The 17,817-nt window shown below is 59.1% G+C and overlaps 1 protein-coding gene across 1 annotated transcript in view; it reads left to right on the top strand.

Annotated features, from left to right (window-relative positions):
• The first annotated feature begins 1,045 nt into the window (after nucleotides 1-1,045).
• MAP2K3 (mitogen-activated protein kinase kinase 3) overlaps nucleotides 1,046-17,817 on the top strand; it is a 29,356-nt gene continuing 12,584 nt past the window's right edge. Inside the window, exons 1-3 of the mRNA XM_032320861.1 lie at nucleotides 1,046-1,289; nucleotides 16,692-16,758; nucleotides 17,174-17,222. Coding sequence (XP_032176752.1) covers nucleotides 1,241-1,289; nucleotides 16,692-16,758; nucleotides 17,174-17,222 — 165 coding nt within the window. The 5' untranslated portion in view covers nucleotides 1,046-1,240. The remainder of the gene's footprint in view (nucleotides 1,290-16,691; nucleotides 16,759-17,173; nucleotides 17,223-17,817) is intronic.

Raw genomic sequence — 17,817 nt, 5'->3', positions numbered from 1 at the left:
CCCGCAGCTTTCCTTCGGAGTCAGCTGATCTCGGGGCCAGATTGGTTAGTGGCTCCTAAAATCCCCCTACCTCCACGTGGAAGCATAAGAGAGGACTGGCCTATGTGGCCATTATATACTTTAGACAGTCTATATACACAGATGGAGGCCCCACGAGCAGAGAAGATAACCAACGCCCCACCTTACAACCTCCGAGACTCAGTTTCACCGTGTAGGGAAGGAGAGGCAGTAAAGACACCCACCACCACGAACAGCCACGTTTCCTGCTGTCTTACTAGGAGCCACAAAGCTCACCACCGTGACCCACCAGTTCCCGGTGCCCTGCACACGGCGGCGGGCGCTCAGTGGGTGTTGCAGAGCAGGGAACAAATGTGCGCACGCCGGGCATTGTGCTTAAGGGTTGTACAACGTTTGGTGAGAAGGATGGAACATCTACTAAAGCCCGGGTCCCGACCTCTTGCACAGCGCTGCTGTCACAGTCGCTTTTTCACACAGGCGCAAACTGAGGCTCAGGGGTCACTAAACTTGCCCAAGGTCACCGCTTCTGGAAAGTAGCCACGTAGAGATCTGAACCCAGGTCTCGGCCCCGGGGGCGCACTGTAACCCCTCCATGGGACCCCGCCTTCCCGCTCGCGCCACCCCAGCATACGTGGGGTTTTCCCAGGTTACGCACCCTAGGCGGGCGCCCGGAGCGCATTGGTGGGGGGGGGCGCCGCGGGGCTGGGAGAGCGCGGGGGCGGGGCCTAGTGCCTGACAGGCGCGAGGCGGGCTCCGCGAGTCCCGGGCAGTGGGCGCGGCTTGCGTCTGGACAGGCGGCCGGAGGGACCCGGCTCTCGCCTGGGGGGCACCGAGCCGGAGTGGGCCCGGGTTTCCCGGGTGGAGGGCGGGGCTTGACAGACAGAGGAGGAGCCGGATTTGGGGCCAGCAGGGGCGAGGCTTGTGCTTGACAGGCAGGGCAGGTCGGTGTTTGATAGGCAGGGGACGGGCCCCGGAGACGGACGGGCCAGTCGGCGTGCAGGGGCGGGGCTTACGTCGGCGCCGTCCGGCCGGGGCCCCCGCGGCGCTGCCCAGTCTGGCTCCGGCACCGCCCGTCCTGGACGCGTATTTGCCGCCGTCGCCGCCGCCTCAGCTCCGCCGCCGCGCCCGGGCCCCCTGCCCGCAGCCATGAGCGCTCTCCGCCCGGGTAGAGCCCGCCGACCTCTAGATTAGTTCTGCCGCCGCCCCTGGACCCGCCTGCACCATGGAATCGCCCGCCTCCAGTCAGCCCGCCAGCATGCCCCAGACCAAAGGTAGGAACGCCTGATAGGGAGCGCAGCTTGACCCCCCCCCCCCCACCGCCGCGCGCCCATTCGGGCCCGGACTGCGGACCCCGACTTCGGTCTGTGTGATCCCATTCCAGGCCGTCCCGGACGGAGGCAGCATTCCGGTCCAGAATCCCTCCCTCTTCGGGTCTAGACCTCACCTGGGACCTCACCTGGACCCCAGCTGAGGCCTTGGACCAGCTCTCGGGCCCACATTCAGGCTAGGATCTCGTTGTGATGACCCCGCTCCAGATCAGAAACCTCACTCTGACCTCCTCATTTAGGCCTTAACTGCCCCTAGAACAGGAACTCTCCCAACCTGGGTCCCTCAGTTGGATCCAGGTGGGATTCACTCTGATCTGCACCCCGCCCCCACTTCCACTCCCTGGTCCCAGGGCTGTATCCACTCTGGGATTTAAAGGACTCCCCATCCGAGCCCCAGCAGTGCTGCCCTGCTGGGGAATCTCACTGTAACCCCCTCCTACCCCCCCATGTGGGTGCCCTGGCTGTACTCCAGCTAAGAACTCGCTCCTCTCCCCCAACTCTGCCCATCCTTGTAGGCCCCTCATTGCTCCTTCCCTGGCGGGCCTGTGGCCCTGCAGCCTGGTCCCCAGGAACCTCTCTTGGCCTCCCACCCCACCCTAACACACGGCCCCCCTCTCCATCCGCTTCTCCTTGTCTCGACTTGCAAGCTTCTCTCTGCACTTGGAGAGCTCACTGCCTTTTGCACTCCTGTATCTCCAGGGTTGATCCGCACGGGGTTTGTCCCTGCTGCCTCTGGGTTCTGGGCCAGCCGCTAGGCCAAGGGTGCTGGCTGTGCAATGGGCTCACTCTTGTCTTCTCCAAGTAGCCGGCCTTCCTGGAAATTTTTGTGAGGTGGTGGCTGCGGCGGCAAGGCAGCAGGATTTGTCATGCGGGGCGGGGGTGGGGGGTGAAACTTGGAGGGTGAAAGGGGGATTTTGTGTGTGCGTGTGTGTGTGCGCGCGCGCGCACGGAAGAGGGAAGGATGTTTTTGGCATGTTCAAGCCTCAGCAGGCTAGGCTGTGTGAGATTTCCAAACCGGACATAGTTGTAATGAATGGGCTACCTCGTTGCTCTCTAAATCTGCTGCTGCCTCACGCTGGCAGAAGGAGTATCTCTGGACCTCAGTTTCCTTGTCTGTAAAATGGGAGTAATCACACACACCTTGTGTGGTTTTCTGGGTGTGATACGATGCAGCAAATCCTGAAGAGCTTCCAGCAGGCATGGGTGAGGAGGGGAGGAGTGCAGCAGGGCACCTGGCACACAGTAGGTGCTGAGGCAGGCACAGTTGCCCACATCTTGTTACCGTTTTCCTTGTTGGGAAGGCCTCAGTATGTGGGGTCAAGGCCTTGCCTCTGTCTGGGTTGCAGCTGCATATTGTGAGGTGGAGAAAGGTAACAGATGTCACTCAGTGGGCCTCTGCTCAGGGGCTGATCCTACCTCTTTTTCTCTGGAGGAGCCCAGGCACCAGGAGGGCCTGTGGGGTCCTGGGGAGGGTGTGGGTCCATCTCTGCCCCTGTGGCCAGCAGCTGCGGTGGCTGGGGGCCAGAGCCTGGCCGGCCCGGTGGGCAGGGTAATTACGTCTTACGTAAGTGGGAGGCCGGATCCCTGACCATTGCCCAACCACTGTGAGTAACTCAGGAGGCACTCAAGGGGGGAGGCGGCTAGGGAGGGACTTGCACTGCACAGACCTCGTGGAGCTTGGGAGCTGGGAAATCATATGCTTCTCCATTCTGGAGAACCAGGAAATCAGACACTTCTTTTCTCCAGCTTGGGGTCTGTGCCTGGCTTGGTCAGTGCTGTGGGACTTAGGACAGGTCCCTCAGCTTCACTGGGCCACAGTGTTTTCACGGGCAGAAGGAAGAGGATGGAAGCGGTGTTTGTCTTCGAATGCTCTTTCAGCTTTTCCAGGCAGGCAATACCTGACCCAATAAAAGTTGGAATTGTAGAGTTGTGAAAGGAGAGGGGTCCTAGTTGTGAAGGGAAAAGGGAATTTGGGGAGGCACTGTTTGATTCCCATGTGCTGTGTGACTTGAGTCCTGGTGTTGCAGTCTCTGAGCCTCTCTGCAGAGAGAGAACCAAGGTGAATTTCCAGTTTGTGGGTCCAGGTAATAGATGGTGTTGGTGGGTTAGATGGAGGTTCAGGAGCCTCTGCAAGGCTCAGGGACCTTGTCTGCCTCTTTGGGGTCTGTGGAAGGATATGGTGGGGAGCCATAATACCTCCTCATTAAAATCCCGAGACTTGTCACTTATCAAGCTTTTTTTCATGTTCCATGTTCTCTCCCATTCATTCCTCCCAGCACCATTTATAGATGGGGAAACTGAGGCTCAGAGGTGGTTAGTGCCTTGCCTAGGGCTCATAGAGTTGTGACAGGTGCAGCTAGGGCTCTGTCCACGACTGTATATCTCCAGAGGTCTCCCCAGTGCTCCTTTATGTTCCATTCTGTGCTGAGCTGGTAGGACCCACCCTCCCTGCACCCCATTATCCTAGCTGTTGGGACGTTCTGTTATGCCTTGAATCTGGGTCCTCTCCAGGGCTAGCCTGACCTGGCACAGGGCCTGAGCTGGAGGTGATGCCTCTTGTGTGCGCAGCCCTTTACAGTTGGGACATTTTATATTCATCCAGCCTGACCCATCTGACAGATGAAAAACTGGGGCCAGACAGGGGGAGTGGCTGGACTGAGTGCACAGAGCTGGGATTCTTAGCGGGGGCCCTCCCCATCCTGGGCCCAGGGCCTTCCAGCATCGTGCTCTTCTCCACCTTCTCAGAGGAATCTGAACAAAACAGGGCGTGGTTGGTACTTGACCTTAAGGAGATTTACCTTTGAGCTTCAGCTTTGAGCTTCCTGCCTCACAGCTGGTGTCCTGCTCTGTGCTCCATGCCACAGGCCTGGGGAGTTTTCCATGAGTCTTTGAGGCCCCAGGTCCCTCAGCCCTGCAGGTTTTCCCCCAGCCTCCTTGCCCACATGCCATCTTTGGCTGGAGTCAGAGGCCAACGGCAGCTGGCGCTGGGGCCAGTGGTCAGGGGCACATTTGCTTGGCGTGGTTTGGGTCTGCTGCTTCAAGCCACATGTGTCCTTGGGGGTACCGTATGCATCCTGTCACCGCCCGCCCGCCCATGCAAACGTGTCATGGTTGATCTTCGCATGGCTCCCGCTGCCCAGTGGGGACACTGAGGCTTCAGGAGCACTGTCTGTGTCCTGGCCCTGCCTGCCGTGACTACTGTCCCCCTCCCCCAACCCCCCATCCAGTCCCGTTCCTGCTGTCGGAAAGACTGGAGGGTGACACCTTAGGGACTTCCCCCACCCCTGGTGTGACGCACAGGAAACTCTCTATCAGCCAGCCCATGGCTCCAGGCCTGAAAGGAGCAAAGTTCTCAGTTGCCTGTGTGGGGAGAAGGCTGGGGCAGCAGGAGGCTTCCGGTGGGTGAGTCAGCGGGCACTGGGTGCTGACTCACCCGCCGGGCATGCCAGCCCAACTGGCTGCTGCTTAAAGGGGCGATGCCTGCTGCCTGGTGGGTTGGGAGGGGGGCTGTGAGCCCCGGCCTTGCAGGTCAGCATAGAGTCCTCAGATGGGCATCAGAGGTGGCCCCCTTCCTGGACGTCAGACTAGGTTGGGACCTCTGGGCAGGCCTTCCCCGGCTCTGCTCCCGCCCCGCCCAGGAACTTCCTCTGTTAGGCAAGAGCCCTGCTTCCTCTTGTTCACAGAACAGAAGCAGGTGGCGGTGGCCATGCACCGCCCTTGCCTAGGGAATCCTCTGGTCTGCTGGGGGCTCTGGGAGGTTGGGGAGGAGAGGTGGTATGCGGTCGGTCTGAGCTCCTGCGGTGGAGAGGTGACCGTGGTCCAATTTCAGGGCAGGCTCTTTTGCTATGTGATGTTGGCAAAGTTACATTCACTGCGCTCTGTGAATGATTGCAGTGCCCTGGGCATGGCCCACCTATCCCATGAGAGGCCTCAGCTTCCTCATCTGCAGACTGGGAATAGGGACTTTTCCTGCCTGTCTGGCTGGCAGCCACAAGGATGGATGCAGACAGCCTCCTTCCAGTCTTGCTAAGTGTTAGGTAGTAGGCCAGCCAGATTGGCCTCAGTCCCCAAAGAACCTCAGCTAGACAGGAAGGAGGTGCAGGGAGTAGACAGGCCTGTGTTCAAATTTTGACCCCCTTCACCGCTTCCCGACTTCCTCTTGTGCCCTCTCTGACCTTCGGTCTCCTTTTCTGTAACGTGGGAGTGAACACTCCTCCCTTGCAGGGTGGTGGTAGAGATTGGAGACAGTGTCTGTCTAATGTGTGGCATCTGTTATTATGTTCTTATTGTTATGGTCATGGCTGGTTATTTGGCGATGGGTGAGTAAATAGAACCCTGGACTCTGGAGATGGGCTTGTAAGTCCTGTGACACGAGGACTCTGACGCTGGCTGCAGGATCCTGCAGGGTCCTGTAATGTCAGCTACAAGGTACCAGGCTCTTTCCCCACTGGTCCACAGCTGGAGCTGGGGCCTCCCATTGCCTCTTGGGCCTTCCTGGGGAGGCCTGTGGGGAACAGAGGGGACTGGGGCAGGCCTCTTTGCAGGTCTGCTCTCCTGAGCACAGGGGAGTGTGGGGTGGGGAATCAGGAGGACAGGCCAGTCCCTCAGTTGGTAGAACTTCACGTGTCAGGTATGGTGCTGGCTGTGGGGATATTGGGGTGAGCAAGGAGCACCCTGACTCTCAAAGAACTCTGCCTAAGGAGCAGAAAGAGGTTTTGGAATCCAGATCCAAGGTCAGGTATGTCCGTGGATGGGGGTCAGGTGAGAGGGAGCAGTTGGGTTGTGGGTCCAGGCTGGGTGCAGGGCCTTGGCAGCCATGCAGAGTATTTTCATGGTCTCAGGTGGGGTGCTCTGTGTCTCTGTTTGTCCCAGAGGAAGAACGCTGGGGTGGCACAGAAGACGCCGTGCACAGAGCCCTACCCCCCGGCCGGATGGGGTGATGAGGCAGGCCTTGAGCTCAGCTCCTGAGGTTGGGGCTTACAGCCCTCTGGGGACCATCCTTCTCCACATGGCCCACATGAGTCAGGCTTGCTTGCCCGGCTGCTTCTGTCCATGCCCTCCCTAGCACTGAGCATGGAAACCCCAAAAAGCTTCATATAAAAGGCATGAAGAACTTACAGGGCTGGGCAGTGGCAGCCTGGTAGGTTGCCTGCAGCTCACAGACAGCAAGCCTGGGAGCTGTGTCCAACTTGGGAGAGGGTCATCAGGCTCACCCTGAAGGGCTATTGTCCCCCTTTCCCTCCTGAGAGGTCCCTGTCACCTCTCCCTGCCCCGAGGGTCCCTTTCTGGGGTGTCACGGCTGAACTGGCATTCCAGGGGCTGTCCTGGCTTCTCTGCCCTTCTCCCAACTGGTGCCCTGCTCCTGGGTGGCTCAGCATTGACCCTGTTGACGCCTCTGGGCTGAACCCCAACCTGGCAGGTGGGGTCTTCCATTCGTTTTAAACTTTTCAATTGAAGTATATCACAGACCCCCAAAACATATATAAAATGTACCTCTGTATTTTAATGAGTAAAAATAAAATGAAATCTGTGTACCCAATACCCAGCTAAAGAAATCGAACATAACTGTACCCCAAAGCCCCTCCCAGAATTGTGCCTCCCTAACAACTGCCCTGACTTTTGTATTAAACTTTTTTTAAAGATTTTATTTGAGATAGGGGGAGTGAGGAGAGTGAGAAAGCACAAGCGCAGGGAAGGAGCAAAGGGAGAGGAAGAGGCTGACTCTGCCGAGCGGGGAGCTCGATGTGGGATTCGATCCCAGGACCCTGGGACCATGACCTGAGCTGAAGGCAGATGCTTCACCGACTGAGCCACCCAGGCGCCCCTGTATTAATCACTTCTTTATTGTTTTTTGAAATTGAGTTCTAATGTACGAGGGGCATAGTGACGCTCACCATCCTTCAGAAGGGGGCCTACACTGCTGTGGTGGTGGGGAGAGGCTGCAGCCAGCTGGCTGGGTTCACGGCCATCTCCTGCACTCACGAGCTGTGGGGCCTCAGTCTGTATGATGGGAACGATCCTAGAACCTAAACGGCAGGGTGGCGGCAAGGGCTCAGTGCACTGGTGTATGCAAGGGCTGAGTATGGGGCCGGCCCAGAGCTAGTGTGGCTGAGTGTGGACAGCTGTCCTTGTTACTTCATGTGGGTCTGAAACTCCTGGGCTGACTGTGCGGGGCTCAGCCAGTGTAAGGGGAACCTGGTAGCTCTTGACTTTCCTCCTCCGCGTCACTGTGCTATTGCCACCATCTTCTGTGGTGCGTCCTCAGGATCACGCAAGCCAGTGGGTGGGAGGTGACCTGGTAGGGGCCTTGGGTGTCAGGGGAGATGTGGAGAGCTGAGGAGCGTTTCTGTGCGCCACTAAGTAGGGGCTGGCGGTCGGAGGCCTGCCCGAGACTGCTGTGGGTGTGGGGCGGGGGGATGTTCTCTGCCCTCCCTGTCCTTCAGTGTGTGTGTCTTGGTCTTCCACTTCACCTCCTGCCTCCATACTAGTGGCACAGCATGCTCTGGCCCGTCTGCCTGGGGCAGACCCCGGGGTGGTGCGGCGGGGACCCTTGCTGGGTGAGCCTGTGCGCGCTCCCGGGGGGAGGGGCTGCTTCGAGGCCCAGCTCTGTGCCACCTCCCTCTGTGACCTCCTGGGTGAGTGTTCTCATCTGAACGGAGGGAATGAAACACCTCTGCTGTTAAGAGTGGGGAGTGATGCGATCTCTCCAGTTCAGGGACGCCTGTGTGCTCATTTAATGCTGAATTAGAACCTGAGCTACGTATTGGCCTTTTTACCATCAAGAATACATTTTAGGTCTTCTACACAGTGAACCCATGTTTTATAAGATTTTGTTTCGATGCCAATGATAATAAAAGCAAGAATGGCCTTTGTTAAGGAAAGGGGCTTTTACCATTTTGCAGGAGCAGGCGTGTGGGGCCCGGCAGTGCCTCCTGGTGGCCTGGGTGACCTCCCAGTGGCCCCAAGTGGTGACCTGTGAGAACTTAGCCCACTAGCCTGAGCAAGAGGAGTATCCCATCTCCCTGAGGCCCTGGGAAGGTTAGATGTCACTCCAGGAATATTCCTCCCTAGGCATAGGCTCTTGAAGCCCGGGATCTGCAGTCTGGGGGTTCACTTGGCAGTCTGGGGCCCAACTTGGCAATGGAAGGCCTTGCGGCCAGGGTGGCCACTGATCCGACCCGTTTTGTGCCAGACACTTCCTGCGCAATGTCTCATTCAGCTGTTGTGGTTACCCAACAACATGGGGTGTCGTCAGCTCTCCGTCTGACAAGTATACTCGCCTCGAGGGGGGAGTGACTTGTCCAAGGTCACACAGGTCTGTCTGAGGTCTGTCTTAATAACCCCTGACTCTGGCTCACCTGTCCTGGAGATCAAGGTCATTGAACTCCCCAGGACATCTGGGAGGAAACAGGCTCAGGGAGGAGGTGAGCTTGCCGGTGGTCACACAGCAGCTCAGCAGCTCAGGTCTCCTGATACCATAGCCTGTCCTTCTGCACTCACTGCCTATTGTCCTCTACCACCGTGGTGTGGCAGATGGTCTCGTGGCTGCAGATGAGGTATGTGGAGCCAGGATCAGGGAGCCTGAGAGGTTGGGGGTCTGTGTTTGAGTGCCGGCATGGGACTCTGCGCAAGTCTCCAGGTCCCTGGCCTGCAAGTCTGCAGTGGTTGGCCTCTGGGGCACCATCCAGGGCTGAGCAAATCCTGCTGAGCACCCCCAGGAAGGATGCCAGCGAGCCTGGCTCCCCGTTTCACAGGGAGGAGGAGCCTGAGGCCCAGACCTGCAGCGGCCCCAGGCACAAGTTTCCACAGGGCTTCTTTCTTCCTTGTTCTTGCATTTAAATTCCTTCCATGGAACCAGCTGACACTGCATGTGGTTAGGAAAATCTCAAAGGTGCAGGAAGGTGGTCTGTTGCTCCTTGGACTCCTCTGTGAAGAGACCGATGTTCTCTCTCTCTTGAAATCTGCACGCCACCTCCTGCGTGGAGAGTGCTTAGCATGTCACCCTGCCCAGGGGCCCGCTGGACCCTTGCCGGTTCCCGGGGTGGTCTCTTTGTTTTACAAACCCTGCCTCAGTGCCGTCCTCTGGAGAGTGGAGAGCCTGTTGTCCCCACTGCCTGGGGCTGCTGCAGTGGTCCACGGAGACAGGAGACGGGATCCGAGGCTTAGCACTGGCCAGGCACACGACAGGTGCTCAGAGATGTTGGCGGTGCTATGTTCTCTCTCTCTCTGGCGGGAGTTCCCCGAGGTGGGCTTCCTGGGTCGGTGGGTGCTTCGATAGGGCCGAGGTGTCTTCACGTTGGTGGCCCTGTGAGCTCACACAAGTACCGGCCCCATGGGGCCAGACTCTGTGCCTCGGGGTCCCACACCCCAGCTGGGAGCAGGCCTCCCACCCCACACCCTCCAGTCGTGTACCCCCACCCAACCCCGTGCGCTTCTCCCCTGCGCCTGACCCTCTTGGCGCTAGAACTTTCCTCCTCCTCGCCCGCTGTGTGTCGGCCTTAGCTCAGATCCCACCTCAGAAAGGTCCCCGTCCCTGGCTTATAAACATTACACCCATGGGCTTTGTCTGTTACTTGCTGTTTGCCTGTGGTCCTGGCTCTCCCGTCAGCCCTGGGTTTGGCCCTGGTGCATTCTTGGCCGTTGGGGCTGGGGGTGCGCTGGGAACTGTGGAGCAGCATCTCCGGCCCTGGCCTCCTGGGTACCAGTGGCATTGCCAACAGTCATTGCCGCTTGTCTGAGGTGGGAGCCTAACAGTGGTGGGGCGTGGGCAGGGGCCCGGCTGCTCATTGTCCAAGGGGCGTGCACTGGTGGGGGGCGGGCAGGTGCAGAGTCCTCCCCTCCTGCTCTGTGGATGAGGAAGACCCTGAGAGGTGGAGGGAAGGGGGTTGTCAAGGGCCTCAGATGCCAGGGCCTGCCCCGGGGGGCCAGCACTTAGCCGGAGAGAGGGCAGGGCCAGGGGGTTGAGGGGCCCCCACCTGTAACCTGTTGCTCACCTGTGGGGTGGAGCCCACAGCGCCCTTGGCAGGTGCCACATGCTTGGTGTTCGGTAAGTAACAGAGCCCTTCATCTGCTCTAGGATCTTGGGGACAGGGCGCCGCAGTGCTAGGGATCCAGCTGGCCCCCTGCCTGGGGGAGGCAGGTCTGTTCTCGCTCCCCACCAACACTTGGTGGCGGTGGCCCCTGAAAGCTCCCCAGAGGCCTCCTGTGGGAGGGATGCCACGGGGTGGAGACTCCAGCCTCAGACATAATGTGGGCCTGAGCACCCAGCCCTGCCATTCGGCTCACCGTCTCTGAACCTCAGTGGTACTGTCTGTGAACTGGGTGCCCTGAGCGCTTTACCTGGACTCGAGCACAGACCAGCAGCTGGGGCTGGTGTGAGGTCTGCAATGATCGGAGATCACTGGGGTCAAGTGGGGGTGTGGGCTTTGGCTCATGAGACCCCCCGACACCAGCTGTGTGTTCGCTGCCTGTGTGGCAGGAGTAGCTGGGCCCAGTTCATCTTTCTCTGAGGGACCTGCATAGGATAGAGGCGACAAGCTAAGTGCGGCAGGGGCTGGGAGGGGGCATGGCAGCCTGGGGCCGTCTGGCCTCCCACATCTGCAGGGCTGGCCCAGACACTCAGGGCCTAGGACTTCTCTAGTGGACAGCTTACCAAGCAACCAAAATACCCCAAAGGTGTGTGTGTGGGGGGTAATAAATTGGGAGCAGTTGGTGTTGCTTTTGTCATTGGAAATCAGGGGTTGCGACCCAACAGGACGACATGTGGGGGGCTCCCTGTGTGTGTGAAGGCCCCCGCAGCGTCTGTGGTGAGGGACGCACCACCCCTCCCCCTCCCACCGTGGACGGACCCTGAGAGCAGGTGGTACTGTCCAGTCTGTTTCCCTTCTCCCCGAGGCCTCAGGGTAGGGTTGACACAGGGGGTGGGGAGACCCCTCTCTCAGGCTTTCTGTTGATGTTTGGTCTTTGGAGCTACACAGACCTGTCTTTGTGTCTGCTCCCTACCAAACACTCACTGTGTCACCGTGGTCAAGCCACACCTCTTCTCTGATCCCCCTTGGTACCACAGGTACAAGAAAACACTTTCCTGTACAGAGTGGCTGTCTGGGGCTGAGGGCCTAGTGTTATTTGGGGTCCTCCGGGTTTCCAGATGGCTCCGTCTAATCTTTGCCTGTCAGGCACCACCACAGTGTGGCCCTGATAGCTTCGGAGGACACGCCTGGTAACCCGAGGCTCACCGTGGGTCCATTATCCCCATTGCACAGTTGATCTCTGACACCCAGAGAAGTTAAGGCACTTGCTTGAGGGCATACAGCTAGGAAGAGGCAGAGCTGCAACTTGAACCCAGGCTGCCCGACTCGAGTCAGTGCCCATAAATGTTTTCTTAGCTGCCCCTGAAGTAGTGACTATAGAACCATGACTTGTGAGACGTGACAGAAGCGAAGCCAGTGGGACACAGTGAGAGGCAGGGACAAGGGAGCTTAGCTGGAGTGATCAGGAAAGCCGCTTTGACTAGGCAAAAGGTGAGGATCATATACCAGCAGGGATGGAGCTGCAGGGAAGAGCGCTCTAGGCAGAGGGAACAGAATGTGCAAAGGCACTGCGATGGAAGAGAAGGCGGCTCATTTAAGGAATGGTGAGTGGGAGGAGATGAGAGCAGGGCCAGGCAGAGGTAGGAGTTGTGGGAGTCCGGGGTGCCTCTCTTTGTGGTCTTGTCCTGTCGGTCAGTAGCCGAATTCCTTATTCTCTGCCTGTGGTGGTGTTGAGAGGTTGGAGAGGGCCGAGGACACACAGAAGCCTGGCACTGTGCCCACCGGTGCCAGAGGCCCCGCAGGCTGAGGCTGGCAGGCTTGTTGTGGTTTGCTCGTGGCTGCCCGTGAACCTTTGTTTGTTGTGGTGACGGTCGTCATATCGGGCCCACACCTGGGCAGCCCTGGGCCGCCTGGCCATCTGGGCCCAGCACTGACGTGAATGGCAGACAGTGGCGGTGGCCGGTGGCCTGTGGCCCGTTCCTGAGCTGTCTCCAAGATGGCCTCACCCACTCCCTCTGACAGCTGGGGAGCTGCTGCACGGAGCCCGTGTCCCTGGCAGGCAGATAGGTGAGAAGGCCAGGACCCTACTCCTTCTTCCCACCCAGCCCATGTGCTTGGAGCAGCCTGTGTCCCGCCCCAAGCCCAGAAGGAGGAGCATGTGGGAGATCTCATGTCCTGAGGGCCTCGCTCCTCTTTCACCCACCTGGCCTGGCCACACGCAGAGAGGCTCCCTTGACTACTAGGGAAACTGAGGCCTGCTGAAAAGGGGCCCGTCTCATGACATTTGCAGATCCTAGGGTGGGAGATGGGTGTGCAGGTTAGGGCCAGAGAAAGGTTAGGGAAGGCCAAGAGCAGGTAGTGTGGGGGGATGTGCTGTGAGCCCCAGGAGACCCCCTAGTGGATTGGTTTTTTGTTGTTGTTGTTTTTTAGGGTTTTATTTATTTATTTGACAGAGGGAAGGAGAGAGATCACATGACCACACACGCAGGGGGAGCAGCACAGGGAGAGAGAGAAGCAGGCTGCCTGCTGAGCAGGGAGCCCGATGTGGGGCTCAGTCCCAGGACCCTGGGATCATGACCTGAGCCGAAGACAGATACTTTTAACGACTGAGCCACCCAGGCACTCCTGGATTGTTCATTTTTTAACATAAAATATTTTACTTTCTGGTTACAAAAAGCTTCAAGTGAAGAGTAAAAGCTCCCCATAATTCTCATTACATAGGGTGGCTTTTTTCCAGCTTTGTGCAGAGGCTTGTAATAACTGTAGTGGCCTGTCGTGGGCCATCGTATAGGGCTACCTGCTGTGCCCCAAGCCTGTGCCGAGCACCTCGTAGATGATCCCACCCTGCAGGGTGGCATGCGCTTACCAGAGCACTGCTTCGAAGATAGAGGACTTGAGGGGCCGAGAGAAGGGTACCATGCCAGGTCTCATCAGGGGTCGGAGCTGGACTAGCTCAGGCTGCTGCATTGTCACATGCAGCATTAGCAATGCTGGCCTGGCCAGTGGCCTCCTCAGGCCTTGGGGCCTGCAGCCCAGGGCCCCTGCCCCCGCCACCAGGGGTCAGTGATGACTTAGTCTGACCCAGGGGCAGCATGGATGTGGCCTTAGGAACCCACGGGCCTGGATACCTTGCCTTTTCTGTTTTCTTCTTGTCATGCAGAATGTGCTGGGCCCTGGGAAACCCAGGGAAGCGTCTGGGTCCCTGTTCAGCAGATGTCACAGAGCTCTCTGTGGGGAGTACAGGAGGCCGGTCCCTCCTCCTACGGGGAGAAGCTCCCAGCAGGAGAGGGCGCCAGGAGTGGCTGACCTGGCCCAGTGCAGTCTCCGAGTCACCAGATCTGGGAGCATCTCCCCCTGAGTCACCATGCAGCATCTTAGTTCCCTCCAGTAAAGTAAGGCTAAGAACTCCAGGGTTGTTGAAACATCTGGAATAGATGGGAAGGGCCATTTGTGTGGCCAGCAGGCCGTTGCTGGAGGAGAGAGAGACCCACTATGCCCCTGAGAGCTGGCCACGTTGTCTTATCTGTAAAATGGGATGAAAACACCTCACACAAGGGCACCTGAGTGGTGTGGTCGGTTAAGCGTTTGACTCTTGCTTTCAGCTCAGGTCACGATCTTGGGGTTGTGAGATTGAGCCCCAGGTCCGTTCTGCGCTCAGTAGTACTTGGGATTCTCTCTCTTTCTCTCTCACTTTGCTTGTCCCCCCTTGTGTGTGCACACTCTCTCTCTTTCAAATAAATAAATCTTTAAAAAATCCAAACGATGGCCACATGCCTCACACGGGAGCTCATGATTACGCAGCTGGTCTGCCCCGGCGCCGGGCGAGCGGTGGTGGCGCCCAGTGGGTATTATGTGTGGAAACTTGTTTTGTGCGGCCCCTGGGTTGTTCCCGGACAGGCCTGGGCTTGGGGGCAAGTCGCGCTGATGCCAGCAGGGTGCTGTTCTAAGTTCTCTAAAGATCACTACCATGTAGGTAGTGATCATTTGTCTGGTTGAGGATACGGGGGCTCAGAGAAGACTGGGGACTTGCCGAAGGTCTCTAAGGGGCAAAGGTGGGATTTGAATTTGGGACAGAGGAAGCGTATGATTCGGCGACAGACGTACTCCAAGAGCTGGGGCCAGCGTGGGGAGAGCAGGGCTCCCACTGGCTCTGGGGTCGAGGACAGTGCCATTGCAGCCCTGACTTGGCAGTGGGCATGGGGCCACCTGGGTCAGGCCCTTGGGCTGCCAAGGGCTAGGCAGACCTCCCTCAGAGCAGGCATCTGGGGCCTTGGGCGGCTTCCGTGGGGAGGAGGTGCCTGCCTACACCAGCCCCAGGGCTCAGCCCACCCACCCCCATGCAGATCCGGGACTCTCTTCCCACCAGGGCTCTTCTGTGTCAAGTCATCTAGCTCTGAGGACAGCTGGGGCCAGGCCTCATCTCCCCAGCAGCAACAACAACCCTATCCCATCCCCTGACGGTAGTGTCAGGCCCTGCCTGGCTGCTGGGTCCAAGTATGTGGGCCTCCAGGCCAGGGGCACATGGGGCACTGAGGTCATGCAGCGGGATGTGGTGTAAGCTGGATGTGAACCCAGTTCAGAGGTGGCTTCCGGGGCTTGTGCCTCCCAGTGTGCCGTGCATGCTCATGGCAGGTGGTGCGGGGCCCCGGGCAGCTCCCACTTCCTTCATCAGGGGCGGTGCGTGAGGTGGGCGGGGAAGGCAGAGCACATAACAGGGCTATGCCTGGGAGGTGGGAAGGACACTCCCGCAGGAGCTGGCAAGTGGTCTGCATGGTTTTGGGGACTTAGGGTCAAGTGCCACCTCTGCCACCTGCATTCTCAGTGACCTGGGAAAGTTACTTCCTCCTCTGGACAGTGGAGCTCCAGAGCCGGGGCCATGGACTCAAGCCAGCCTCGGTCTTCCCCCGTGGGTCTGGATGTGTCCCGCCCTTGCTCTCCTGCCTGTAAGGTGCCATGGTGGCCTCTCTGGAGGGCGGCCCCCACGGAAGCTCCCTCCACCGTGCCCAGCGCCGCCGTGTCCAGCACTCCGGAGCGTGCACTCTGCTAGCACGGCTGCACGCTGGGCTCCTGGCCACCGCTCTCAGCCAGCCCCGGAGCCATGGGCATGCGGTCTTGGAGAGGTGCAGCCCCTCTCCCGTCCTTAGGAGACTGCCTGGTGCCCTGGGAGGGAAGTGCCTTCCGGCGGTGCTCCTGGAAGGGGCGGCAAAGGCGAGAACTTTGGGGGAGGGGGCGGCGAGCAATAGGCAGCAGTCTTCGGTCAGTAGCTCCCCAGCCCGCATCTGGTCCAGACTTCCCAGCCGCCCCTGAGAGGGGCCTCTGCGGTCCCGATGACAGATGGGGAAAGGGAAGCTCTGAAGAGGGGCGGGCAGCAGAGCTGGGACCTGAGAGGAGCTCTGTCTGCCTCCGAGGCTTTCCAGCTAGGTTAGCGCCACAAGTGGGAGCAGGAGCTGGGTCAGTTTGCTAGCACCTCGGGCTGGGGGCTGCCAGACGCTTCCTGCCTGATGGTCCCAGAGGCCAGGAGTTCCTCAAGGTGCTAGTGGGCTGGTTCCCTCTGAGGCTGTGACGGAGGGACCCGTTCCAGGCCTTTCTCCTAGCTTCTGGATTCCTTAGGGATTCCCTGGCTTGCAGATGGCCATCTTCCCCTGTGTCTCCTCACATTCTCCTCCATCTGTGCGTATCTGTCTCTGTGTCCAGCTTTCTCCTTTTCTAAAGCCACCAGTCCTGCTGGACTAGAGCCCTCCCTCATGACCTCATTTTTAACTTGATCATCTCTGTAAAGAACCCATCTCCAAACAGGGTAACACCCTGAGGTACCAGGGCTTAGGACTTCAACACATGGGGTTTCTAGGGGCACTGTTCAGTCCTTACCAGGCACTTAGGACGCAGGGCTTTTGCAGGGGGTGGGAGCACAGGCCCTGGCGAGCACTTTGGCTGCTGGGACGTGGCCCTACTCCCTCGGGGCGTGCCCAGTGGTAGCCTGGTGTGTGCCCCAGGGGGGCAGATCTGTGATGGAGTGAGCTTCCTTGGAGGTGTGCTCTGGAGAAATCTTGGGCGGCTGTCGGGTGACTGCCTGAGGCCAGCTTCCGGGAGGCCCTGTGGGGCTGGAGCCAGAGATGTCCCTGTGCCCAGAGATGTCCCTGTGCCCAGAGGCACCAGGCCCCTCAGAGCACTGCCCACACTGACTGATCCTCAGCATCTGTAACTGTGCTCGGGGCCTCTGAGGGCAGGGGGCCGGAATCATCTCTGTCCCCAGGTCTGTCCCCAGGGGATGTTGACAGACTGAGCGTTGACCAGGTGCCTCACCTCTTTGTTTTAGGGAAAGCCAAAAGGAAGAAGGACTTACGGATATCCTGCATGTCCAAGCCGCTCGTGCCCAACCCCACGTGAGTCTGTCTCAGTTTCTCCCCTGGCTCAGCCTAGAGAGGCTTCCCGGAAGGGGTCGAAAGGAGGGGAGCAGGCAGGGGACAGCCTGTCCCAGAGAGCACCTCCTATGAACTAGGCCCTGGGGGCGTGGCCACGGGGGCTCACAGGTGTCACACGTCCATTCTGCATCCCCTTCTCGCCCACCTTGGGGATGGAAGGGTGAGGCTCTGGCCATGTCTGTGTGACCACGCCTTGTATGTGACACCGCGGGTGCCTGATGACAGACTGGGTGCCGTGAGGAGCACCACGGCCCGCAAGCCGCCTCGCGGGCACAGGATGCGTCTTGGGCTCCTAGGCCAGGCTGGTTTGCTCCTTCTCTTGGGCAAGGATATGCTGCTTTCTGAGGCTCATGGGGTCCTGCTTTTCCCCCCACAGACCCCCCCGGAACCTTGACTCCCGGACCTTCATTACCATCGGAGACAGGGTAGGTGCCGGCTGCACACCTGGGGCGGGGCCTTCATGGGTTAGAACCTCAGCGTTTGCATCTGACAAGTGGGCCTAAGCTGACTCTGTAGGGCCACTGGGAGGTGGCTGTGGGCGGTGGGCAGAACTGGGCTTTGGAGAGGAACCTCACTCCCCAGACGTTAGCTCTTTGGCCCTGGGCTGCCCACCCTTAGGCCCTCTCACCTGGAATGGGGAGAGTCGGCCTGCCTCCTAGGGCTGGAGAGCCAGAGCTGTCATGAAGTTTCCTGATCTCAGAGTTGGGGTCCTGGGGCTACCAGTGCTCATGTCACCTGTGGGAATGGTGCATCAAACATGGGGACTCCTGGCTCTAGCCTCAGAAGCAGCACCAGGTGTGTGCCTTGCACACACACCTGCTGATGGCTTGCTCCCCAGCGATTGAGATCCTGGCTGGAGACTGTGGTTCCCCCACAGGCAGAGACCCACTGTGGAGGCCTCTCCGTAGCTGACAGCCCCCCTCTCCTCACACCAAGGCTCATTCCCTCCTGACACTTGTCAGTGGGTGACGTTTAGCTTTCTCGTCTGCCGGACAGCAGAGGGCATGAGGGAGAGCAGGA

The sequence above is a fragment of the Mustela erminea genome, chromosome 18, assembly GCF_009829155.1.
Source record: "Mustela erminea isolate mMusErm1 chromosome 18, mMusErm1.Pri, whole genome shotgun sequence".
NCBI classification, from domain to species: domain Eukaryota; kingdom Metazoa; phylum Chordata; class Mammalia; order Carnivora; family Mustelidae; genus Mustela; species Mustela erminea.
Note: the sequence above shows the minus strand (reverse complement) of the source record. Positions and strands in the feature narration are given on the sequence as shown.